Source organism: Ostreococcus lucimarinus, chromosome 4 (assembly GCF_000092065.1).
Source record: "Ostreococcus lucimarinus CCE9901 chromosome 4, complete sequence".
Classification (NCBI taxonomy): domain Eukaryota; kingdom Viridiplantae; phylum Chlorophyta; class Mamiellophyceae; order Mamiellales; family Bathycoccaceae; genus Ostreococcus; species Ostreococcus sp. 'lucimarinus'.
In genome coordinates this window covers 756,058-777,183 of record NC_009358.1, presented here as the reverse complement: position 1 = coordinate 777,183, position 21,126 = coordinate 756,058, and the positions used below count along the sequence as shown (strand labels likewise).

The 21,126-nt window shown below is 63.0% G+C and overlaps 18 protein-coding genes across 18 annotated transcripts; 9 read left to right on the top strand and 9 right to left on the bottom strand.

Annotated features, from left to right (window-relative positions):
* Positions 1-41: 41 nt before the first annotated feature.
* PCYA (predicted protein) lies at positions 42-692 on the bottom strand (the record flags this gene model as incomplete). Its single annotated transcript, XM_001417316.1, has 1 exon — positions 42-692. The coding sequence occupies one exon, from the start codon at positions 690-692 to the stop codon at positions 42-44; it is 651 nt and encodes a 216-aa protein (XP_001417353.1).
* Positions 693-1,419: 727 nt separating this feature from the next.
* On the top strand, positions 1,420-2,256 carry OSTLU_31380 (predicted protein; the record flags this gene model as incomplete). Its single annotated transcript, XM_001417563.1, has 1 exon — positions 1,420-2,256. The coding sequence occupies one exon, from the start codon at positions 1,420-1,422 to the stop codon at positions 2,254-2,256; it is 837 nt and encodes a 278-aa protein (XP_001417600.1).
* Positions 2,257-2,576: 320 nt separating this feature from the next.
* On the top strand, positions 2,577-3,758 carry OSTLU_2917 (MFS family transporter; the record flags this gene model as incomplete). The annotated part of the gene is made up of 1 exon (XM_001417562.1): positions 2,577-3,758. A coding segment is annotated over one exon (1,182 nt), but the record flags the coding sequence as incomplete, so codon positions are not given.
* A 232-nt stretch (positions 3,759-3,990) lies between these two features.
* Positions 3,991-4,914, bottom strand: OSTLU_15181 (predicted protein; the record flags this gene model as incomplete). The annotated part of the gene is made up of 1 exon (XM_001417315.1): positions 3,991-4,914. The coding sequence occupies one exon, from the start codon at positions 4,912-4,914 to the stop codon at positions 3,991-3,993; it is 924 nt and encodes a 307-aa protein (XP_001417352.1).
* Positions 4,915-5,521: 607 nt separating this feature from the next.
* On the top strand, positions 5,522-6,151 carry OSTLU_31377 (predicted protein; the record flags this gene model as incomplete). The annotated part of the gene is made up of 2 exons (XM_001417561.1): positions 5,522-5,957; positions 6,054-6,151. 2 exons carry the CDS (start codon positions 5,522-5,524, stop codon positions 6,149-6,151), a joined length of 534 nt encoding a protein of 177 aa, XP_001417598.1.
* A 247-nt stretch (positions 6,152-6,398) lies between these two features.
* OSTLU_37187 (predicted protein) lies at positions 6,399-8,390 on the top strand (the record flags this gene model as incomplete). Its single annotated transcript, XM_001417560.1, has 1 exon — positions 6,399-8,390. A coding segment is annotated over one exon (1,992 nt), but the record flags the coding sequence as incomplete, so codon positions are not given.
* Positions 8,391-8,942: 552 nt separating this feature from the next.
* OSTLU_37097 (predicted protein) lies at positions 8,943-9,776 on the bottom strand (the record flags this gene model as incomplete). Its single annotated transcript, XM_001417314.1, has 2 exons — positions 8,943-9,051; positions 9,172-9,776. The coding sequence occupies 2 exons, from the start codon at positions 9,774-9,776 to the stop codon at positions 8,943-8,945; spliced, it is 714 nt and encodes a 237-aa protein (XP_001417351.1).
* An 826-nt stretch (positions 9,777-10,602) lies between these two features.
* On the top strand, positions 10,603-11,181 carry OSTLU_15178 (predicted protein; the record flags this gene model as incomplete). Its single annotated transcript, XM_001417559.1, has 1 exon — positions 10,603-11,181. One exon carries the CDS (start codon positions 10,603-10,605, stop codon positions 11,179-11,181), a length of 579 nt encoding a protein of 192 aa, XP_001417596.1.
* Positions 11,182-11,463: 282 nt separating this feature from the next.
* Positions 11,464-11,795, bottom strand: OSTLU_31373 (predicted protein; the record flags this gene model as incomplete). Its single annotated transcript, XM_001417313.1, has 2 exons — positions 11,464-11,604; positions 11,661-11,795. The coding sequence occupies 2 exons, from the start codon at positions 11,793-11,795 to the stop codon at positions 11,464-11,466; spliced, it is 276 nt and encodes a 91-aa protein (XP_001417350.1).
* A 590-nt stretch (positions 11,796-12,385) lies between these two features.
* On the top strand, positions 12,386-12,952 carry OSTLU_87106 (predicted protein; the record flags this gene model as incomplete). Its single annotated transcript, XM_001417558.1, has 1 exon — positions 12,386-12,952. A coding segment is annotated over one exon (567 nt), but the record flags the coding sequence as incomplete, so codon positions are not given.
* Positions 12,953-13,362: 410 nt separating this feature from the next.
* OSTLU_5484 (predicted protein) lies at positions 13,363-13,980 on the bottom strand (the record flags this gene model as incomplete). The annotated part of the gene is made up of 1 exon (XM_001417312.1): positions 13,363-13,980. A coding segment is annotated over one exon (618 nt), but the record flags the coding sequence as incomplete, so codon positions are not given.
* A 422-nt stretch (positions 13,981-14,402) lies between these two features.
* Positions 14,403-15,689, bottom strand: OSTLU_24461 (predicted protein; the record flags this gene model as incomplete). Its single annotated transcript, XM_001417311.1, has 2 exons — positions 14,403-15,518; positions 15,684-15,689. 2 exons carry the CDS (start codon positions 15,687-15,689, stop codon positions 14,472-14,474), a joined length of 1,053 nt encoding a protein of 350 aa, XP_001417348.1. The 3' UTR covers positions 14,403-14,471.
* A 356-nt stretch (positions 15,690-16,045) lies between these two features.
* On the top strand, positions 16,046-16,807 carry SDG3512 (predicted protein; the record flags this gene model as incomplete). Its single annotated transcript, XM_001417557.1, has 1 exon — positions 16,046-16,807. One exon carries the CDS (start codon positions 16,046-16,048, stop codon positions 16,805-16,807), a length of 762 nt encoding a protein of 253 aa, XP_001417594.1.
* Positions 16,808-16,813: 6 nt separating this feature from the next.
* OSTLU_31368 (predicted protein) lies at positions 16,814-17,146 on the bottom strand (the record flags this gene model as incomplete). The annotated part of the gene is made up of 1 exon (XM_001417310.1): positions 16,814-17,146. One exon carries the CDS (start codon positions 17,144-17,146, stop codon positions 16,814-16,816), a length of 333 nt encoding a protein of 110 aa, XP_001417347.1.
* Positions 17,147-17,221: 75 nt separating this feature from the next.
* Positions 17,222-18,501, top strand: OSTLU_31367 (predicted protein; the record flags this gene model as incomplete). Its single annotated transcript, XM_001417556.1, has 1 exon — positions 17,222-18,501. The coding sequence occupies exon 1, from the start codon at positions 17,239-17,241 to the stop codon at positions 18,499-18,501; it is 1,263 nt and encodes a 420-aa protein (XP_001417593.1). The 5' UTR covers positions 17,222-17,238.
* Positions 18,502-18,534: 33 nt separating this feature from the next.
* On the bottom strand, positions 18,535-19,041 carry FBP14-1 (peptidyl-prolyl cis-trans isomerase, FKBP-type; the record flags this gene model as incomplete). Its single annotated transcript, XM_001417309.1, has 1 exon — positions 18,535-19,041. One exon carries the CDS (start codon positions 19,039-19,041, stop codon positions 18,535-18,537), a length of 507 nt encoding a protein of 168 aa, XP_001417346.1.
* Positions 19,042-19,052: 11 nt separating this feature from the next.
* Positions 19,053-20,287, top strand: OSTLU_31365 (predicted protein). Its single transcript, XM_001417555.1, has one exon. It carries the CDS (start codon positions 19,214-19,216, stop codon positions 20,258-20,260), a length of 1,047 nt encoding a protein of 348 aa, XP_001417592.1. The 5' UTR covers positions 19,053-19,213; the 3' UTR covers positions 20,261-20,287.
* A 72-nt stretch (positions 20,288-20,359) lies between these two features.
* OSTLU_92660 (predicted protein) lies at positions 20,360-21,091 on the bottom strand (the record flags this gene model as incomplete). The annotated part of the gene is made up of 1 exon (XM_001417308.1): positions 20,360-21,091. The coding sequence occupies one exon, from the start codon at positions 21,089-21,091 to the stop codon at positions 20,360-20,362; it is 732 nt and encodes a 243-aa protein (XP_001417345.1).
* Positions 21,092-21,126: the final 35 nt, after the last annotated feature.

The following is a 21,126-nucleotide window of genomic DNA, read 5'->3' as shown; positions in this document are numbered from 1 at the left end:
AGACGGGGAGGGGCGTAATAAATACAACGTCGCGGCGAGAGTCACGACGGCCGGCGCGGCGTGGACGGGGTGACGTCGAATAAGACCTGACGCATGTAACGATCGGTGAGATCGACGCCGAAGGCGCGCTCGAGCGCTCTGCGAGTCTTGACGTTTTCGAGCTGACGCTCGCAAAATCGAACCTGGGCGTCGAGCGCGACGGAGGAATCGCTCGGAAGAATGAGTTCGGGCGCGCTCGCGAGCGCGCAGTTGGCGTCGTGAAGCTTGAAAGCGTAGCGGAAGAAGGCGTCGACGTCGGCTCGGGCGTCGTCGCCGACTTTGGGACCGACGCACAGGCACAACGGGCCGAGAATCGCGCGGCCCCAGTCCGGGAGCTCGCGTCGCGTCAACCCGTCCCCGAGCGCGCGTTCGAGCTCGGGCGCGAGCGCGTCGACGTAAGATCTCGGCAGGCTCAAATCTTTCGTCACCGGCGCGACGTCGGCGATGCACAGCGACACGCGTCCGCCGAAGCCGACGACGTCCGCCGCGAACACCGGCGCCGCGCGCTCCGCCCACGGATACATCACCACGTGCAGCACCTCGAACCCACCGTCGCCCCACGCCAGCTCGCAGTGCATCTTACGAAACACGTCGCTCTCGTACACCGCGTTCTCCACCGACAGCTTCGCCTCCGCGTCTTTTCCCGGCCGCATCGACGTCATCGCCGCCGGCAGCGCGCTCGCCCTCGCCCCCGCCGCTTCCCATCGCGCGACGAACGCCTCCGCCGCGCGCCGCGTCGTCGAGCCCTCGGGCGCGCGTTCGGCGCCTCGCCACGCGAGCGTCGTCGCGCGCGCGCGCGTCCGCGCCCCGCGGTCGCCGTCGACGCGAATCTTCGGCGTCGCGCGTCGTCGCCGCGCGTCGTCGCGCGCGCGCGCGCTCGACGCCTCGCGCCGCCGCGCGCGCGTCGGCGCCGTCGCCGCGCGCGCCCTCGCGCGCGCGCGCGCCGTCGCGCGCGCGCGCTGCCGCGCGATGCGCCTCGCGCGCGGCGCGCGCGCGCTCGCGAACGCGTCGGCGACGCGCGCGCGCGACCGGCGCGCGCGTGCGACGCGCGCGGCGACGACGGCGCGACCGAACGCGCGCGCGACGAACGAACCGACGAACGAACCGCGCGCCGCGGGACGCGCGAACGCGCGCGCGGCGGAACGACACGCGCGAAAGATGCGCGATGAGATCGACGACGACACCGACCGCGCGCGCGCGTGTCGAGGGACGTGCGCGCGGTGCGGACGCGAACACGCCATGGCGAGGACGGCGGAGGCGGAGGCGGCGGCGCGAGACGTCGCGGAGAGGATACGGGCGAGCGGAAGGATGGATTACGACGCGACGGTCGCGGACGCGCGGTTCGATGCGAAATATTTAGAGACGGCGGAGGGAGGGAAGATGATCGGCGCGCTGGTGGGGAGGCGGAAGACGACGGGCGAGCGGGTGACGCTGAAGGCGTTTAGCGGACAACTGTTCGGCGAGTGGAGAGTCGAGGGATGGGCGCCGCCGGTGGGGGAGCTGACGCACGATACGGCGTATTACAAGAGTGAACACGGGAAAATAAAGGCGCTGAGCGAGCGCATCGCGAAGGCGGAGATGGAGGAGAGGATGACGCGCGCCGAGGTGCGCGAGGCGACGGCGGCGCGAGACGACGAGGCGAAAGCGCTCGCGGCGGAGGCGAAACGCGCGAAAGAGGCGAGACGAAGAGCCAGAGCGGACGGGGCGAGCGATGCGATCGTCGAAACGCTGGATGAAGAGAGTCGCGCGTCGAAACGAGCGATGTCGACGTTGAAGAAAGCGCGCGACGCCGCCGTCGCGCCGAAACTCGAAATCTTGGCGCGCTTGCGCGCTCGCATCGACGACATGAAGTCCGAGCGCAAAGCCTTATCGCGCGCGTTGCAGGATAAAATCTGGGAAGGTTATAAATTACCGAGCCTCGGTGGACAAGTTCGTCCGCTTCGCGACGTGTTTCATCCGCCCGTCGCCGCGCTTCCGTGCGGGTGCGCGGATTGCGCCGCGCCCAAACTCTTAGCCTGGGCGCACACCCTCGGGATCACTCCGACGTCGATCGCCGAAATATGGATCGGCGCGTCTCGACCGCGCGACTTTCGCGTCCGCGGCGTCGCGTACGGGGCGTGCCGAGACAAATGCGTCCCCATCATGGGACACATGCTCTGTCCCGAGCCCCCCGACGCGCGTAGCGTCGACGCCACGACCCCCTGTCGTCATAGGTAGCGCCAATCGCGCGTGTAGGTCACATTAGAGTTAGCGCACGCTTTCCCGCGCCCGCCACCGCCGCGTCGTCACCGACGCGTCGCGTCGACGGCGTTAAAAGCGCCCTTTTCGGCGTTTCGTCACGAGTGATCCGTGTTTGACCGTGGTTGCGTCCTAGCGCCAGGGTGTTACGCCGACGCCATCGCCGCGCGCGCGCGGAGCGTCGCGCCATGCAACGCCCCGGCGCGACGAACGACGACGATGGCGTCGCCGACGGCTCGGCGAGCGAACCGCGGTCGGCGACGCTCTCGCGCGTCGATTCGCAGTCGGCGACGCAACGCTCGGTCGCGGAAATGAAAGACGCGCTCGGTTGGTCGACGTACCAGTGGCGGCTGTTCTGCGTCTGCGGGCTGTGCATCATGGCGGAGAGCATAGAGGTAAATCTGTTGTCGTTCTTGACGATCGAATGTAAGCGGGAGTGGGGACTGAGCGCCGCGAAGGCGGATGACATCGCGGGGAGCGTGTTCCTGGGCGAAGTCGCGGGGTGCGTGCTGTTCGGGCTCATCGCCGACGCCGTGGGCCGACGGCCGGCGTTCGCGTTGGGTGTGTTCCTCGTCACTGCGTTCGGGATCGCCTCGGCGTTTAGTCAATCGTCGACGCAGTTGATATTGTTTCGGTTCGGGTGCGGCGTCGGCATCGGCGGTTTCAGCGTGCCGTACGATTTGTTGTGCGAGTTTTGTCCGAACACGAGTCGGGGAGTTGTGATGATGGGATTGTGGATTTGGTGGACGGTCGGGTCGTTCATGACGCTCCAGATAGCGGCGACGACGCTCGAGAGTCAGGGTTGGCGAATGTTGTGCTTGTACTGCGCGATTCCACCGCTTTTGAGCTCCATCGGTTTGTATTGGGTCGACGAGAGCCCGAACTGGCTCGTCATCAAAGGCAGACGCAAGGAGGCTGAGCAAATACTTGCAAAAGCGGCAAAAATGAATGATGTGGACTTAGGAGAGATGGAGCTAGAGGTGGAAGAGCACGCCTCGCTGGACGTGACGCTGTTGTTCAAGGATGGGAATTCGGCGCGCACGGTGATGGTTTGGATCGTGAGCTTTGCGCAAACCTTCATCTATTATGGAATCGTGCTCTATTTGCCGCGAGCGTTCTTAGTGCTCGCGGACGGTAAGAACAAAAAGACGACCGAAATGTCGACGGAGTACCCGTACTGGGCGCTCTTTGCGTCTTGCGCCGGAGAACTCTTGGCAAACTTTTTGGCGTTATTTTGCGTTCAAATTTACAGTCGCTCAAAGTTGATGAGTTTCTTCTTTGCTGGCTTCGCGTTGACGTTCCCAGTCATCATTACAGACGTTCCCGACGTGATCATGGTAGTTTTTGCAATGTTGGCGAGACTTTGCGCGACAATTGCAGGGAATCTCACTTGGCTAATCTCTCCGGAGGCGTATCCAACGCAAGTGCGCGCCACGGGACACAGTTGGGCGAACATGGCCGCGCGGGGAGGGGCATTTGTGACGACATATTGGGCATCGTATCACGACACCAACATCGTGTTCATCGGCTATTCAACAGTCGCAATCGTGGCGGCCATCACATCGTTCATGTTACCTCCCGGAGTCATGCCGGGGAGTAATCCGAGAGATGTGTTCAACCGCCACGGCGATAAAGTAGATTAATAGGAAGCATAGTGCATGCATATCGTTCGATGAACTTTAATAAAAATGCATAGCTAATCGCGTTCACAGTCTAACCGAGCAAGTCAATCATCAGCGCCTCTTGCTTGTGCGTGATTCCCGCTTCCGCGATAGTCCCCGCGTCGTCGCTTTCTATGACCCGACGAGGATGTTGCGCGACGAGTCTGTACGTCCCTGGCTCGACAGCGAGCCGAGAACTACCAGCATGGAGCTTCTCGTAACCGTCGATAAACAAAAACAGCGCTCGTGCGCTGTGTGATGATAGAAATCGGCGCATCACGCGTGAACCGTCCGGTAATCTAAACGCAATGTTCACCACGTCGTCGTCCCCGATGTTGGGTTCGTCCGGCAGCGCCTCGGCGGCGTCGGCGGCGATTTTCGCGCGCGCCGCTTCCTCGGCCTCTCTTTCGGCTTTTTCTCGCGCCTCCGCCTGTGCCTTTTCTGCCTCAATCATTTCCTTCGCGATTTTCTCCGCCCGTCGTTGCGCCTCTTTCTCTCGATCCGCCCGCAGCGACTCTTCGTACGCTCGATCCGTCTCCGTCGTGATCGACCGCGCGTTCAAAACACTCGCCGGCGCCGGCGCGCTCGGCCCGTAATCTGCCATTCTACTCGCCGTTGCGTTATCTGGTGGAATGTACGCCACACCCAACATGGCCGCCTCTAACATTCGCGCCTCCTCGCGATCGATGCCGTCCGGTAAATCGATGTCGCCGCCGTCGCGAGCCTGGAACGCCGACGCCCCCGCACCACCGAACCCAAGTCGATCTCTCGTCTCCATCCGCGCCCGAGTTCTCGCATCTCCCCCCCACGCATCTTGTCCCATCCGCGCGTTCACCGTGGCCGAATTTCCAAAGATCCGCGCGTCACTCGGGTCGTCCTCGTCCTCGCCCATCAAATCGATCGGCGACGACCCGTCGTCGTCCCAATAATCATCCGAATCCTCATCCATGGTCCCTTCGCCGTCGCTGATCACCATCGCATCGTCCGCGTTCTCGCCTCTTCGGCCCACGCGATCGCCGCTCGCGCCGTCGCGCGTCGCTCGCGTTCGATCGATCTCGTCGTCGTCGTCGTCGTCGAGAGACGCCGCGCGCGCGTCCAGCGTCCCGTTGTAGAACGCGTCCACCGCCGCGTCTAAATCGTCGTTACACGCCTGTTTGCAATCGAATCGTCGCGGCGTTCGTCAGCGTTCGCGTCCTCGCGCTCTCGCGTCGCGCGCGCGTCGTCGCGTCGTCGTTGAATTCGAAAACCATCGCGTCGCCATCGTCATCTTTAATCCGCGTCTCGCGCGTCCTCGCGCGTCCTCGCGCGTCCTCGCGCGCACCTTCAGCCCGCGCGAGCAGTACCGCAGGTCCGCGCACCCGGTGACGCTCGCGAACGTCGCGATGAGGACGTCGCGCGGCGCCATCGCGCGACGAACGCGTCACACTATGACGCCGGCAGGTCCCGACGGCGTCGACGACGCGGCGCGCGCGACGACGACGACGACGACGACGACGACGACGCGAGATAAGCTCCACGACCGCGCGCGCGCCGCGCGAGACGCGCAGGCGCGCGAAGACGACGCGCGCGAGCGTCGCTTGCGAATGATTGAAATGTCGGTTGAAAAGTGCCATCAGCGCACGCACGCGCTCGCCAAGCTCATCAAGTGCGCGCGAGAGGAAGATCAAGAGATGATTTCAGGGGCGCTGGACGTGGTCGAGCGCGTGCGGGCGCGGGTGGAGGACGCGGGCGGGGACGCGAGGGAGGAGACGCGCGGCGGCGGCGGCGCGTCGACGACGACGACGTTCGATCACGCGGCGTTTGAGCGGCGCATGGACGCCAGAGTGGATCGATTATTGGAACTCGTCGTGAATGCGGTGCAGCGGAACGCGACGCTGGTGAGCGCGGAGACGATGACGACGACGCGGGGAGAGGTTGACGCGCTGCGGGAGGCGTTGCGCGCCGAACGCGAGGCGCGCGCGAGGGACGTCGAGCGACTGACGGCAGACGTCGAGCGGTTGAAGCGTGAACGAGCTGATGGTGCGTGTGTGGAGAAGGAACGTGTGACCGCGTCGGTGAGTGCGCGCGACGCAACGCGATGCGACGAGGACGACGCGTCGGATGAGGAGTGCGAAGCGGCGGCGGCGACGACGACGAGCGGGCGGCCGGAGTTGGACGCGCGGCGACGGCGGCTTCAGGGTTTATACCGCGAGTTACAAACGCTTTCGTTTTAAGACGCTGACTATTTATTCGCGTCCGGCCTCCCCGCACGGGGCGCGTGATTTTGCTGCCACGTGTGCGTGAGTTTGTCGTCGCGGCGAAAAGTCAACACGGTTGACCGAGTTTGACTGCCGCGCGTGGCTTCACAATGCGATGCAAGCTTGGACGCACGCGCGCGTGAGCTTTACGCAAACGACAAACACTTGCTGATAACAACATCGCTCGGTGGATCGGCGTGGACTTATTGCGCGCGACGGTTCGATGCGTGCGCAAGTTGAGACACCTCTCACGTCTACGTCGACCTCTGATGACTCTATATACGTCCGCGTGCCACCATCTCGGCTTCGTGGAGTCGAAAAGCAAGCTCGACGACCAGTGACGAGTCCGTCGGCGCAGACGGCCAAGCTTCTTGTCGCAGTGCGAACGAGACCAGTTGAAGTATCGGTGGACAACGCGGCGAGAGGCGAAAACGCGGAGCGTAGCGCTACATCCGTATCGACGCCAAACGCACGTTTAACGAGCTCGACGAACGCACTGTCGTCTTCGGTGCAGTCCTTATCTGGAATTGGTCGCAAGAAGAGCATATTACGCGTCGTCAATCGCGACACAGTGGTCGTGATGGACCCCGACGAAGAGAAAGCATACTTGGACCAAGTGCAACGGCGGAGCAAGGCGCGGCGATACACCTTTGACGTCGCCTTCAACGACACGGCGACGAATGCGGAAGTCTACGACGCTACTGGTCGTGGTTTGATATCGGGCGTCGTAAACGGCATGAACTCGACCGTGTTCGCGTACGGCGCGACGGGTTCAGGCAAGACGCACACGATGATCGGCAACTACGATGAACCGGGAATGATGTTTCTTTCACTCGTTGACATATTCGATCAAATCAAGTCATTGCGCGAGAGCTACGAATTCGAAGTCAAGTGCTCGTACTTGGAGGTGTACAACGAGCTGATTTACGATTTACTCATCGTTGACAGCCCACCGCTCGAACTGCGCGAGGATCCCGAGCGCGGCCCAGTTCCGATGGGCTTGACGCGCATCGCAGTCAAGGGTCCGGACGACATCACGAAACTCTTGCACGAAGGTAACGAGCGTCGTAGCATCGATCACACCGAAGCAAACGCGACGAGTAGCCGTTCTCACGCAGTCTTAGAGATTAGCGTGAAGCGTTGGGAGAAGAGCGCCAAGGGCAAAGAGAAACACGTTTTATGCGGCAAGCTCTCCTTGGTTGATTTGGCAGGGAGCGAGCGAGCGTCGGACACGCAAAACTGCGGACAGAAACTCCGTGACGGTGCGAATATCAACAAGAGCTTACTGGCATTGGCAAACTGCATCAACGCTCTGGGACGTCACAGCAACTCGAAGGCGAAGGGCCGCATGTACATCCCATACCGCAATTCCAAGTTGACCCGTCTGTTGAAGGATGGTTTGTCGGGAAATTCACGAACAGCGATGATAGCCACCGTGAGTGCTTCGAGCGAACAGTACAACCACACCATCAATACCTTGAAATATGCCAATCGGGCGAAGGAGATCAAGACCAACGTGGCGCAAAACGTCGTCATCACTCGCGAGCGGCATCACATCGGCGATTATCAACACGTGATTGATGATTTGCAATCGAAAGTCGCGCGTTTGAAGACACAGTTGGCGAATAAAGAGGCGACGCCGAGCACGAGTCAGCCGAGAATGAGCGGGGGTGGTTCTTTCTCCGAGGCTTGGTTGGATGCGTTGAGCGACGATATAAATGAAAACGTCGAGGAGCGCATTAATATTCAAAAGGCACTGTTTGAGCTCGAAGATATCAACGCACAAAACGTGTACGAGCGTTCGGCGCTCAAACGCAGGCTGGTGGAAATCACAGAAAAGAACCCGAACAACGTCGAACGACGGAATCTTCGCGGGCGCATCGACGCCATCGATGAAACCATTCGCGCGAATGAATCCCTCGGCGCAAAGTACCGAAAAGACATAGAAGCGAATGAACTCGTTCGAGTCGCCATTCAATCGCGCATAGACGCCGCGATCGCTGAAGGTAAATCGCCTAGTTTCTTGCGAATTCTTTCACAGTACAGGCTCGTCGGGGTGAAGAACATGGAGTTGCACTTTCAGCTCGCCATTCGCGATCAAATAGTCAGCGAGCAGCGTGAGATGATTCGTGGGTTTTGGGAAGTCATGGCCCACGCTGGATTGAGTAAGACTCTAGTGCAAGACATCGCAACTCGTGAGGGTATACGCATCGACAGCGCTCGCGCGAGCATATCGCGAACGCAAAACGAGAGCTCGCTTCGCGCGAGCAAGGAATTTCAGAGTGGAATTTCCGCGCAAAACGACGACAAGTGGAAGCCCGCGGACGGTCGTTTGGAACCATCGCCACGACATGGAAGGACGCATTCCGTGGAAAAAGTGACGGGCGCGCAAGCACAAACACCACGCCCGCTTGCAGCGCGCCGGCGTGCGGTGGCGCTCGATATCGTGCCGACGACGCCGACGACGCCGGCTTCGAATCGTTCGCGAATCGATCGCTCCAGACCGCTGAGCGCGAGACCGCTGTCCGGTTCGATGAGTTCGCGTGGCGAATACGTCCGCTCGAGCGCGCCAAATAACGGCGGATTGTTTGGATACATCCAGCGTCTCTCGACGAATAGCAGTCCCCGGCGAGCGCCGAGCGAACCGCGCGCGGCGGGGCCATCTTCGCGTTTAATCGAAGCGCGAGCTTCGAGGCAACGCGCGGCGACTTCGGCGAGCAGAGGGTCGACCAGTAACGTATAGGAAAGAAATTATTGTAACATCGAATTAGTTTGCACAGGCTTTCTCGGTGCGACGGAGCATGACTCGGTACACGGGAAGCCCTTCGCCGAGCGTCTGCACCTCGCGTTCTGAAGGAATGCCGATTGGATTCTCGCTCAGCCATCCGCCGTGCACCCACGTCGATCGCCACCCATCGTCGTCGTCAGAGTCGTTATCATCCACTGGTTCGTTGGCCGCCGCTGTCGCCTTCGCGCGAACGTCGTCGACGTCGTACAACTCATGGTCCAAATCGAAGCACCCGTCGGAAAAGCGCTCGAATTTCTCGCGCATGTCCTCGGTGAGCTCTTCCACATCCGATTGCAAGTACACGCGCGCACCGGGGCGCATCTCCCTCGCCAGCTGCCGAACCATCGTCGCCTGCACGATTCGACGCTTCTTGTGCTTCGTCTTAAAGTGCGGATCCGGGTGTAAAATGGTCACCAAGTCCACCGTCGCGCCGCTCGTCTCGTGATAACTCTTGATCCACTCCCCGATGGACACCGTCGCGTTACACGTCGCGAAGTGCACGTTATCCACCACCCCCGACGCCTCTCCCCACGATAACCCTCGTTCGACGAGCGGTTCGCGGATGTCCAACCCCAGCACGTTCTTATCCGGATTCCGCTTCGCGTACAACAAATCGAACCGCCCGCCCGCGCACCCCACGTCGATCGTCAACGGCTTCCCCGCGTCCCTATACACCTCCCTCCACGCCGGCGCCGGCGCCTGCGTTTGAAACCTCTTCGTCAGCGGGTTCACGTGCTGACGCACGCGCACCCCTCTCACCTTTTTACTCGCCTCCTGCAGGTTCAAATCCGCGAACGCGCTCGCCTCCGTCATGAGCAGCGCGCCGTGCTTCAGCGTAAAGTTCCGCATCCCCGTCACGCCCAGCGACGCCGCCGGGTCGCGCTTTTGCTTTTTACCGCCCTCGCTCGCGCTCGCGCCCTCGCCGCGCGTCTCCTCGCCGCGCGCGTCCGCGACGCGTTCGCCGCCGCCGCCGCCGTCGACGCGCGCGCGCATGCTCGCCGCGCGCGCGCGCGCGCGACGCGCCGTCCCGACGCGCGCGCGCGACGCCGATCCCGAGACGACCCTTCGCGCGCTCGCGCTCGAGGCCTCGCGTCGCGCCGCGAAGCGAAGCGTCGACGCCGCGCGTCGCATCGACGCGCGAAGTGACGACGCGCGAGACGGCGACGCGCGACGCCGCGACGCGACGCGACGCGACGCCATGCGCGCGCGCGCGACGACGACGACGACGCGCGGCGCGTCGTCGCGCGTCCGCGCGGCGACGAGGCGACGCGCGCGACGAGGCGACGCGCGGCGATCGCGACGCGCGTCGACGTCGCGCGACGACGACGGCGACGACGCGCCGCTGAGCGAGGCGTCGCTCGCGGACGTCGTCGAGCGGCTGAAACGCGCGGAGGAGGATCGCGAGCGCCTGCGCGCGGCGCTGGAGGCGAAGAGCGGCGGCGCGGCGACGGTGAAGACGGTGGACGAGCTGGCGCGCGAGACGCCGCGCGGGACGACGGGCAAGGCGCGCGTGGACGGCGTCGGAAAGCGAGAGACGCTGTTCGGAACGAGGAGCGAGGGCGACGCGTGGTTGAAAGATGGAATGGAGTTCTTGGTGCGCGAACAGCCGAGCGAGGCGGGTGGGGTCGGTGAGGCTGGGATGACGGAGGAGGAGGAGAAGACGGTGCGGCGACGAGCGATCGTCGGCGCGGCGCTGACGGCGGCGTTCGTGGGGCTGAGTCAGATCTCGATCGAGAGCCCGGAGCCGGTGAAACCGTTGTTCTTTTATTTGGTGCCCGTGGTGCGGAGTCGGGAGTTGCTGCGCAGGGCGGCGACGTTGGCGGAGGACGGCGCGTGGGACGAGTTGAACTCGACGGTGAGTCGCGTCGTGGGACCGCCGAACAACGTGAAGGATAATCTATTCAAAGCCGCGGCGTACTTGAGCGGGAGTAAAGAGCAAAAGGCGCGCGAGATCGCGTTCGATTTCTTGGAGTACATGGAAAAGGTCAACTACTCGAAGTATTTCGAGAACATGGGCGCCGTCGGAGGCGGCAAAGCCGCCGAGTACGCCAAGTTTTCGAGCAAGGCGAGCAAGAGCGCGATCGGGAAGTTGGACGAATTCTTGGCGCTCATGGACCGCGAAGCCGTGCAAGCGGCGGAATCACAAGTCATGGCGTTCGAGGCCGAGTTCACGAAATCGGCGCCCGAGACGCAAGACGCGGAGGAACCCGCAATGTAATCGCACGCTTCTCATGATCACGTTACGTTACATCCGCGCGCGTCGTTACGATGGCTTAAAAATCGTCGTCTTCCGTGTCCGAGTCTTCGTTATCTTCAAATCGTAGCTTCCAACCTTCGGCGACGAGCTGCTTGCGTACGACGACGACGCTCACGCCGTCTTCGGCCGGAACGCCGCACGCGGCGAGCGTTTTGCCGTCATCGAGCTCGCGGCCGTTATACATACTGTTTTAAATCGGAAACACAGGTCAATTCACGACGCAGTCAGTCACGTTTCGCGAGACTATCGACGGAGTCGCGTCTTCGCCGTCGCCGTCGCGTCGTCTCGCGCGCACATCAACTCCCAAGGCTCGACGAACTCTTCCAATCGATGCAACGTCTCCACGGGCGGGAGCCCGATGAACTCCGCCACTCTCGCCTTCACCTGCGCGCGTGAAACGTCATCGAATGCCGCATTTCAAAGTTTTCGCGCGTCCTCACCTCCTTCGCCGTCGTCTCGTCGTGCTTCACCTCCAAGTCGAATTCGTCGAGCGCGAACGTTCTCGTGGACATCGACGTCTTCCAGTACAGGCTCCACTTCTCCTGCTGCAGCCTGGGCTTGATGTGCACCCGCATCGTCCTCGCGCGTCGTCGTCGTCGTCGTCCTCGCGCGTCGTCGTGTGCGTCGTAACGCCCGAGCGTCGCCTCGAGAGTGTCGCGTCAAAACCGTCGGTTCGCGTCGTAAACAAAAAAATTTAGGGTTCGGACACTTTCAGGTACAGTGCGTATTTAGTGTACCCGTAAGCCAAGCGGCGCGCGTCGCGCGCCGCGAGCTCGCGAAAGTTACGGGCGCGCCGTCGCGCGACGCGGCCGACGCGCGCGCGCCGTCGCGAAACGTCACACCGCGCGCGCGACGTCGCGGCGGCGCGATGGCGCCCGACGACGCCTGGACGCCGGTGACGCGCGCGGGTAAGCGCGCGATCGGCGCCAGGGCCGAGGCCGCGCTCGCCGCGCGCGCGGCGGCGACGAACCGCGCCGTCGACGCGCGCGCCGAGGAAGCGGCGCTGTCGGCGGAAGAACTCGCCGCGCGCGTCGCCGCGTGCGCGACGCGCGTCGAACGCGCGACGGCGGACGTGCGCGCGGCGTCGCGCCTGGACGCCGCCGTCGACGCGGTGCGCGACGCGGCGGCGACGCGCGCGCGCGGGCGGGCGGTGACGGTGCTCGCGTTGGGTTTGGGGTCGCCGGACGCGAGCGCGGCGGCGAGGTGTCAGCTCGCGTTCGCGTCGCGCGCGTGCGAGCGGTTGCGCGAACGGTCGAACGACGACGCGACGCGCGTGCGGTTGAAGGCGTACGATCCGTGCTTTACGATTGTGGACGAAAAGGTGCTCGCGGGCGACGGCGACGAATGCGAGACGTTGACGCGGGAAAGGTGCGACGAGTACGTGTCGGCGTCTTCGTCGACGAGGGATGAGTTGGTGGTGTTTTACATGCCGCATTGTGAGGGACACTTGTACGAAGACGTCGTTCGCGCGCGTTGGAGCGTGGGCGCGTTGAGAGATTTAGTGTGCGTCGGGAACACGTTTGAGACGTACGCCGATCGATGGCGAGCGAAGAGCGCGGATCCCGAGAAGAAGCGACCCTCGCACGTCATCGCGGCGTCGTCCATCGCTCGCGCATCACTGCTTGATCCGGGGGATACGTTTGCCGTGCAAGGCGCGTTCAACGACACGAGCGTGCAAACGTTTGAGTTGGAGAGCGATGAAGAATTACCAGCGGTGGTTGACGCTTCGTGAACGTTGGTAGACGCGCGGCGTCAATGTGCTGTATTTAATTGCGAAGACTAGATTGTGTACTTGCTCACCATCTCTTGCGACTTTGACCAGAGCGCGGTCGCGTTAGCCTCGGTGCGCCATTCAAACAATTTTTCCGGCATCCCGAGCTGCGGCGCCAAAAACTCGGTACCACTCGACAAGAACCAGTCGCCAGCTTCGACGAGTTGCGCGCGCGTGGCACCCGGGTAAACCAAACCAGGATCAATGAAGAACTTGCCGGTTTCTTTCGCCGCGGCATCGGAAGTGGCGAGCCAGACGGACGTCCGGCCGCCTTCGTCCGGGTTGCGAATGCCAGCTTTCGCCGCGAGTCGCCCCGCGAAGCTCTCGCGCTCTTTCGCCAAATCACGCTTGGACTGCACCAAGTCGGGCACCGAATAACGGACTAAATTGGTCGTTACGATTCCTGGGTGCAAACTGTTCGCCACGATACCATTCTTGCCTTCGCGGCGAGCGAATTCGTCGGCGAACAAGACGTTTTGCGCCTTCGACGCACCGTACGCGTACCAAGGGTCGTACTCGCGTCTGTTCCAATCTAAGTCGTCTAAGTCCAACGCGAAATCGCCAATCATCGAGAGCAAACTCGATACGCTCACGACGCGCCCTTTGGTTTCTCTCAACGCCGGCGTCAGCGCGTCGGCGAGTAAAAAATGTCCCAAATGGTTAATACCGAAGTGCAATTCGTGTCCTTGCGTGGTGCGCTCCAACGGCGCCGCCATGATCCCGGCGTTACACACCAATGCCTCGAGTGCCAAATCCGAACGATCTAAAAACGCGAGCGCATACTCGCGCACGCTCGCCAAATCCGTGAGTTCCAAACCGACTGGCAGCGTCACCACCTTCGCGTTCGCGCCGACGTCTTCCTTCAACTCTCGAGCCGCTTGCTCAGCCTTATGCACGCTTCTGCACGCGATAACGACTGTCTTGCCCTGCGCGGCGATCTGTTTCGCCGCCGTGTACCCCACGCCTGAATTGGCGCCGGTTATCAGCACGCACGGCGTCTTCGTCGCCGCCGCGGGCGCGACGTCGACGTCGACGTCCGCATCCGCGCGCGCCGCGAGCCCAACGCCGAGCGTCGACAGTAAAACAGCGTCGCGAACGAAGTCGCGCCGCGAACGCGCGAGCGCAGGCGGCGCGGACGCGTCATCGGGCGTCGATGCGCGCGTGTTGTGATGACGTCTGCGGGTGGTTCGTCGCGTTGTCGTGGCGCGCTCGAGCGCCACACACGGCGTCGCGCGCGAAATTGACGGAGCGAACATTGCGACACGCGTGTTAGGCGATTGGATCGCAGACCTGCACCGCTCGCGCGCGTGAATGACGTGGATAAAGATGGTCGCTGCTGGATGCGCTTTTTGGTCGAGCGAGCGACGGTGCGAGAGGCAGGTAGAGGATGCGTGTATTAAAAATACGGGATACGCGCGACGTACGCGAGATTTTCGATATGATATGATATCACTCGCGACGGTGGTGGTACGACGCCGTCTTACTTGGCGGAGTGGTCGCCCTCCTTGCCGTTGCGCGAATATTGGCCGAGCGCGGCGGCGCCTGCCTTTTCCAATTCGGCGATGTACAAGTCACCCATCTCCTTGAGCGGAAGCTCAGTCTTACCTCGGCAAAGCTCGAAAAGTGGCATCTGCAGCGCCGCAGACCAGGAGAAAGACAAGTTCCAAGGATCCTTCGCGGACTTGTGCTTGTTGATGGCATCGAGGCGAGCAGCGGCGTCTTCGAGCGATTGGCCGCCGGACAAGAAGTTGGCGCTCACCATGGCGGTCGGGAAGCATCGACGGAAGACTTGCAGATTCGCAATCGCGAGTTCGTCCACGGTGTAGTTGGTCTTGCACTTCTTACCCGGGTTCACCATGTTGGACTTGAGGAGCGCGCCTTCCATGTACACGCCGTGGTCGAGCATCGACTTGAACAGCATGCTCTGCACCTTGACGTTCACGCGAACCGCGGTCTCAAGGTCGTGATCACCCTTGAGAGAAATATCCGGCTCCACGATCGGCACCAAGCCGACGTCTTGGCAAATCAACGCGTATCGCGCCAAATCCTTCATGTTCGTCTCGATGGTGAGCTCGCTCGGCTGACCGGTGGCCAAGTCAATCTCCAACGGCGAGCGCCATTTGGCGAATTTGCACCCGGCGTCTTTGTACTCTTGCAATCGCACCGCGAGCGAGTCCAAGCCTTGCATCACCGTCGCTCCGCTCTGGCCCGGCAGCGCGTACACCTTCAAGTGCGGTTTCACGCCCGGCACGATGCCGAGTTCGCTCAGCACCTCCGGGAACAGCTTCCCGTTCGTCGTGCTCTTTTGATACAACGTTTCCGGGTCCAAAATAGCCGCGCTCAGGTACTTGTTCGCCCCGGGCGTTTCGAACAACATTTGTCGATACGCCCGTCGGTTTTCCTCCGTATTCGTCACCCCCACGTTCTCGAACCGCATCCCGATCGTCCCCGGTCCCTCATCGCACGCCGTGATCCCTTTCCCCGCCTGTCCGATCGCCGCGCACACCGCCTCGAGCTCAGCCTTGCGCTCGCTCGAGAGATGCGCGCCGCCGTGGCACGAGCACGGTCCCCAGGCGTCGCCCGCGCTCGCGCGCGTGACGATCGTTTTCGTCGCCGCGCGTCGGTTCGAGCGCTTCGCGAGCGTCGTCGCGCGCGCGCGGACGACGGGCGAGGTTTGCATCGTTCGCGCGACGGTCATCGCGGCGCGCGATCGCTCGCGAGCGCGGCGTCGAGGTGTGCCGTCTCGTTTCCCGCGTTATCCATTGTCAGTCATCCAACGCTCGCGCGCGCGGCGCCGCAGAGCGCATCGCCGAGCGCGATCGCATGCGCGCGGCGGCGCGGCGGTGCGCGAGAGCTTCTCGCGCGCGCGCGCGGCGGTCGGACGCGCGCTCGCATCGCACGGATGCGTCGAAAAGCGTGCCCACGTACGGGGCCGAGGATGCGTTCTTCATCGGCGCGACGGCGCGTTCGGGGCGAGGGGCGTACGCCGCGCGCGCGCTGGCGGCGAACGAGGCGGTCATATCGCGGGAAAGACCGTTGATGTGGCACAGAACCATGGACAACGCGCGATCGAGGTGCGAGTGGTGCTTGCGGGCGTCCGCGGGCGGGGCGACGTGCGAATCGTGCGCCGACGCGCGTCGATTGGCGTACGGCGATTTCGAAAAGACGCACGGGGTGGATTTGAGCGAGCTCGAAGCGTACTGCGAAAAGAATGGTGGTTTAAAATTTCCTTTGATCACCGCCAGAGCGGCGTCTATGATCGCCAGCGGAGCGTTGAACAAGAGCACGCTGGAATGGTTGTGCGCGGCGAACGACGTGGAAACCAATCCGCCCGCGCAGTGGCTCGAAGAGTGCGATGTGTTGCGACGAGCATTCGGCGACGCGGGGAAAGATATCATCACACCCGCGTGGTACGCCGGAATCACGTCCCGTCTTCATTTAAACTCGTTCCGAGTGGAAATTCCAGTCGACGCCGCGGCGTCGACGACGGATTTCAAGGACGTCCTATCCGCCGGATTGGACGCCATCACGCAAGGCACCGCGTCGGGTTCGGCGGTATACAAGTACGTGTCCCTACTCAATCACTCGTGCGCGCCCAACTGTCACACGCACTGGGAAAACGGCGATTCGTCGCTCACGATTCGCGCGCTTCGCGAAATCGCTCCGGGCGAAGAGCTCACGATAACGTACGTGGACGCCGATTCTCCGCGCGACGCCAGACGCGCGCGTCTCGCGAATTCCTACGCCTTCGATTGCGCGTGTTCCCGCTGCGCGGCGGGCGAACAGCGCGCCGCGAATAGTCTAGCCCACCCGTAGTTTCTCCTAGCTTTCCTCGCTCGCTCTCTTCTCCAACAGCGTCCTCGCCGCCGCGACCCCGTCGCGCCGTATCGCGTCCTCGCGCGCGCTCGCCCCTCGCGCCGCCGCCTTCTCCGCCAACTCCCGCTCCAGCGACGCCCGCGACGGGGCGTACCACAGCACCGCCGCCGGTCCCGCGGTCAACCACGTCGCCGCGGCGCTGATTTTAAAAGGCATCGTCGCGCGTTTCCTCCAGAAATACACCGCGCTCGCGAGCGACGCCGCCCCCGCGCTCGCGAACGCCGTCACCGCGTCTCGCGAGTCGTCCCTCGCGCCGACGTCGCGCGCCGACGTCGCCATCGCGCGCGCGCGTCGACGAGTGACGCCCGCGCGGTGCAAAGTCGTTACGCCCGCGCGATCGCGATCGCGCGTCACTCCCTCGCGCGCCGACGATGTCGCGCGCGATCGCGATCGCGATCGCGCGACGCGCGACGCGCGAACGCGCGCCGTGGACGCGCGTCGCGCGGCGCGCGCTGCACGTGCACGAGTACCAAGGCGCGGAAATCATGAAGAAGTTTGGCGTGCGCGTGCCGATCGGCGCGGCGTGCGGGACGCTGGACGAGGTCGACGACGCCGCGCGCGCGATGCGCGGAGACGAGGTGGTGGTGAAGTCGCAGATCCTCGCCGGTGGGCGCGGACTCGGGACGTTCGCGAGCGGGTTCGAGGGAGGGGTGCACGCGGTGGCGAAGACGCGCGCGCGAGAGACGGCGGCGAAGATGCTGGGGGGGACGTTGGTGACGAAACAGAGCGGACCGGCGGGGAAACCGGTGAACGTGGTGTACGTGGCGGAGAAAATGACGCTGACGCGGGAGATGTACTTCGCGATCACGCTCGATAGGGCGAGCGCGGGACCGTTGGTGATCGCGAGCGCGGAGGGCGGCACGTCGATCGAGGACTTGGCGCAGAGTCATCCGGAGAAGATTATTAAGATGCGGTTGGACATCGAGCGCGGGATGACGAAGACGCAGGCGGACGAGCTGGTGAAACGACTCGGAATTTTGAAACACGTCGATGAGGCGGCGAAACAACTCATGGGGTTGTACGAAACGTTCTCCAAGACCGACTGCACGATGATCGAGGTGAATCCGCTCGCGGAGGATCAAGACGGACGCGTCGTCGCCGCGGACGCCAAGTTAAACTTCGACGACAACGCCGAATATCGACAGAGCGAGTTGTTCTCCCTTCGCGATACATCGCAGGAAGATCCGCGCGAGGTGCAGGCGAGCAAATTCGACTTGAACTACATCGGATTGGACGGCAACATCGGATGCATGGTGAACGGAGCGGGTTTGGCCATGGCGACCATGGACATCATCCAACTCTACGGAGGTTCGCCCGCGAATTTCCTCGACGTCGGCGGGAACGCGAGCGAAGAGCAAGTCGTCGAAGCTTTCAAGATTTTGACCGCCGACCCGAAAGTTCAAGCCATCTTGGTGAACATTTTCGGCGGCATCATGAAGTGCGACGTCATCGCCGCCGGCATCGTCGCCGCGGCCAAGCAAGTCGATCTCAAAGTCCCGCTCATCGTGCGATTAGAGGGAACGAACGTCGAGGCTGGGAACAAGATTCTCAAGTCGTCCGGGATGACCATCGTCACCGCCGAAGACCTCGACGACGCCGCGCAAAAAGCGTGCGCCAGTCTCTCCGCGCGTTGAGTCGCTGTAATTTACAAAGCAACGCGCGCCGCGTCACTTGACCTCTAAAAGCTCCACGGTGAACTCTAAATCTTCCCCTGGCGGAATCGAACACGCATTTCCCGTCTTATCGCACCCCGCGCCGCGATCGCCGTACGCCAGCGCCGCCGGCACCACCGCTCTTCGCGCGCCGCCGACGCGCATCGGCGGCGTCGCCCCGTCCCCGCCCACGATCGCGTCGAATCCTTCGACCACCTCTCCGGCGCCGACGCCGAAGACGAAAAACTTTGCCGAGTCGACCCTCGCCTTGCTCGACGCGAGCGCGACGGTGTAATTCACCTTGACGACGTCGACGCCGGCGAGCACCTCGACGCCGCGACCGACGGTTTCTTCCACGATCACGACGCCGTCGCTCGCGCGCGCGCGCGCCGCGACGAGCGGCGCGAGCGCGCCGACGATCGTCTTCGCCATCGTCGCCCGTCGCGTGTCCGCGAGCGCGCGCGGCGCGGTCGCGACGCCGGCGAGCGTCATTCTGCCGCCGCCACTCGGCGTCGGCGGCATTGCGCGTCGCACCGCGTCTCGCACGCACGCGCGCGGTCGCGCGCGAGCGAGCGTCGAGCGCGCGCGCGCGTCGCGCGCGGGTCGAGCGGCGGCGCGCGGGGCGCCGTCGAACGCGCGCGAGGCGACGCGAAGTCGAAATCGAATTCGGAGTTCCATTGCTCCGACCGCGACCATGGGCGCGCGCCAAGGCGGGAGACGGCGCGCGGCGAAGCCGGGAGTGGCGAAACAGGCGAAATCGGGACCGCCGAGGGGGGCGACGACGTCGCGCGTCGTCGCGATCGAGGGCGCGATCGAGGGGGCGTACGCGGCGATCGAGGACGGTCGCGTCGACGAGGGCCTCGCGACGCTGCGCGCCGAGGCGAAGAAACATCCGAATGATGCGTCGCTGGCGGAGACGCTGGCGATGACGCTCGCGGAGTTTGGAACGCAAGAAGAGGCGATCGCGGCGCTGAAACGAGCGGCGATGCTGTCGCCGACGGAAGGGTACGAAAAGTTTATGTATCTGGGGCAGTTGCTGGACGACGGCGAGGCGGCGACGAAGTGTACGAGACAAGGGTTGGCGATATTAGAGGCACAGGCGCACAAGGGTGATGAAGACGCGCAAGGTGCGCACGCTTCGGCGTGTTGTGCGCTGGCGGAGCAAATTCTCGGGACGGCTGATGAGATGGACGCGGAGACGAGCGCTCAGGTGGAGGAGTTGATAAATCGCGCGAAAGCGAGCGATCCGGTCTCGGCGGAGCCTTTGCAGCTGTTAGCGAGCTTGAGAAACGAACAAGGAAAAACCGACGAAGCGCTGAAGATTTTGAAGGAATCCATACAGATGTGGCGTCAAGGGGCGATGCATCGGGACGAGGACGAAGAAAACGGCGCCGAAGAGTTTCAACACGAGTTCAACGTATCTTTTGAGTTTAGGTTCGAGACCGCCAAGCTGTTACTTGAACTGGACACCACGACCGAGATTGCTATCGACATTCTCTGTGAACTTCTTCGCGAGCGTGACGACAACGTTGACGTTTGGTACATGCTCGCGTACGCGCATCACGGCGCGCTCGAGTTTGACGTCGCGTTGGAACACTTGGAACAGGGCGAAGAGATAGTGCGTCAACGCGGGGGCGACGAAGCGGCGTTGGAGATGTTTGAAGAACTGCGCGCGGCGATCACGGAATCGAAAGCAACGATCGAAAGTGGCAAGGGTCCGGCCGACATGGATGCGGATTAATAGCGAAATGATTTTCGCGTTCGTGGAGGATCAAACATGTTTTAGTTCTCGTAATATACACACTACCCATTCATCCCACGCGATTGCTACTCGCGAGAATCATTCGCTATTCTTTTTCTTGCGTCGAGCTCGTTTCTTTTTCTCCCCACCCTGCGTCGGCGTCGGCGTCGGCGCCGCCTTTTGCTTCTTCTTCAAACAACTCAACGGATTCTTCCCACCCGACTTCTTCTTGAACTTGACGTTCGTACGAACCTTGTACACATCGCGCACTTCGCGTTCATCCACCCCGAGCGCGCGCAGCTCCTCCGCGCTCAATCCCAGCACCTCTTCCTGCTGCGACGTCAATCCCCCAGCCGTCGCGTCAGGCGGCGGCTCCATCTGCAACCCACTCGTGTGCGCGAACACAATCGGCACCGCCCCCGCGCACTCGCGCAACTTCTCCTTCAATGTATCGTCTTGCGTGCACACCACGAATCGTTCCTCGTTCTTCGCCCCGCACGCGTCGACGATGGACGCCGCCGCCGTCGCCTCTCCCGGCGCCGGTCCGCCGCCCACCAGGTGCAACTTCTTCGTCTGCATCGACGCCCCCTTGTACTCCGGGCCCATGTTTCGCAGCTCCTCTTGCACGCATCGCGTCGTGAACACCTTGACGTCCTTCGCGTTGGAGCCCAAGTACTTGGCGACGACGTCTTTGGCGTCGCCGAGGTTGAGCTTTTCGCAGGCGGCGATGAAGTTTCCGTCGCAAATCACCTTGTACGGCTCGCGAAAACCGTGCGCGGAGCGGTAGTAGCGCAGGTACTTTCGCACCTTGCGCGCGCGCTTGACTCGCATGAAAGAACCGGCGCGCCAGGCGAAGTGTGCGGGCG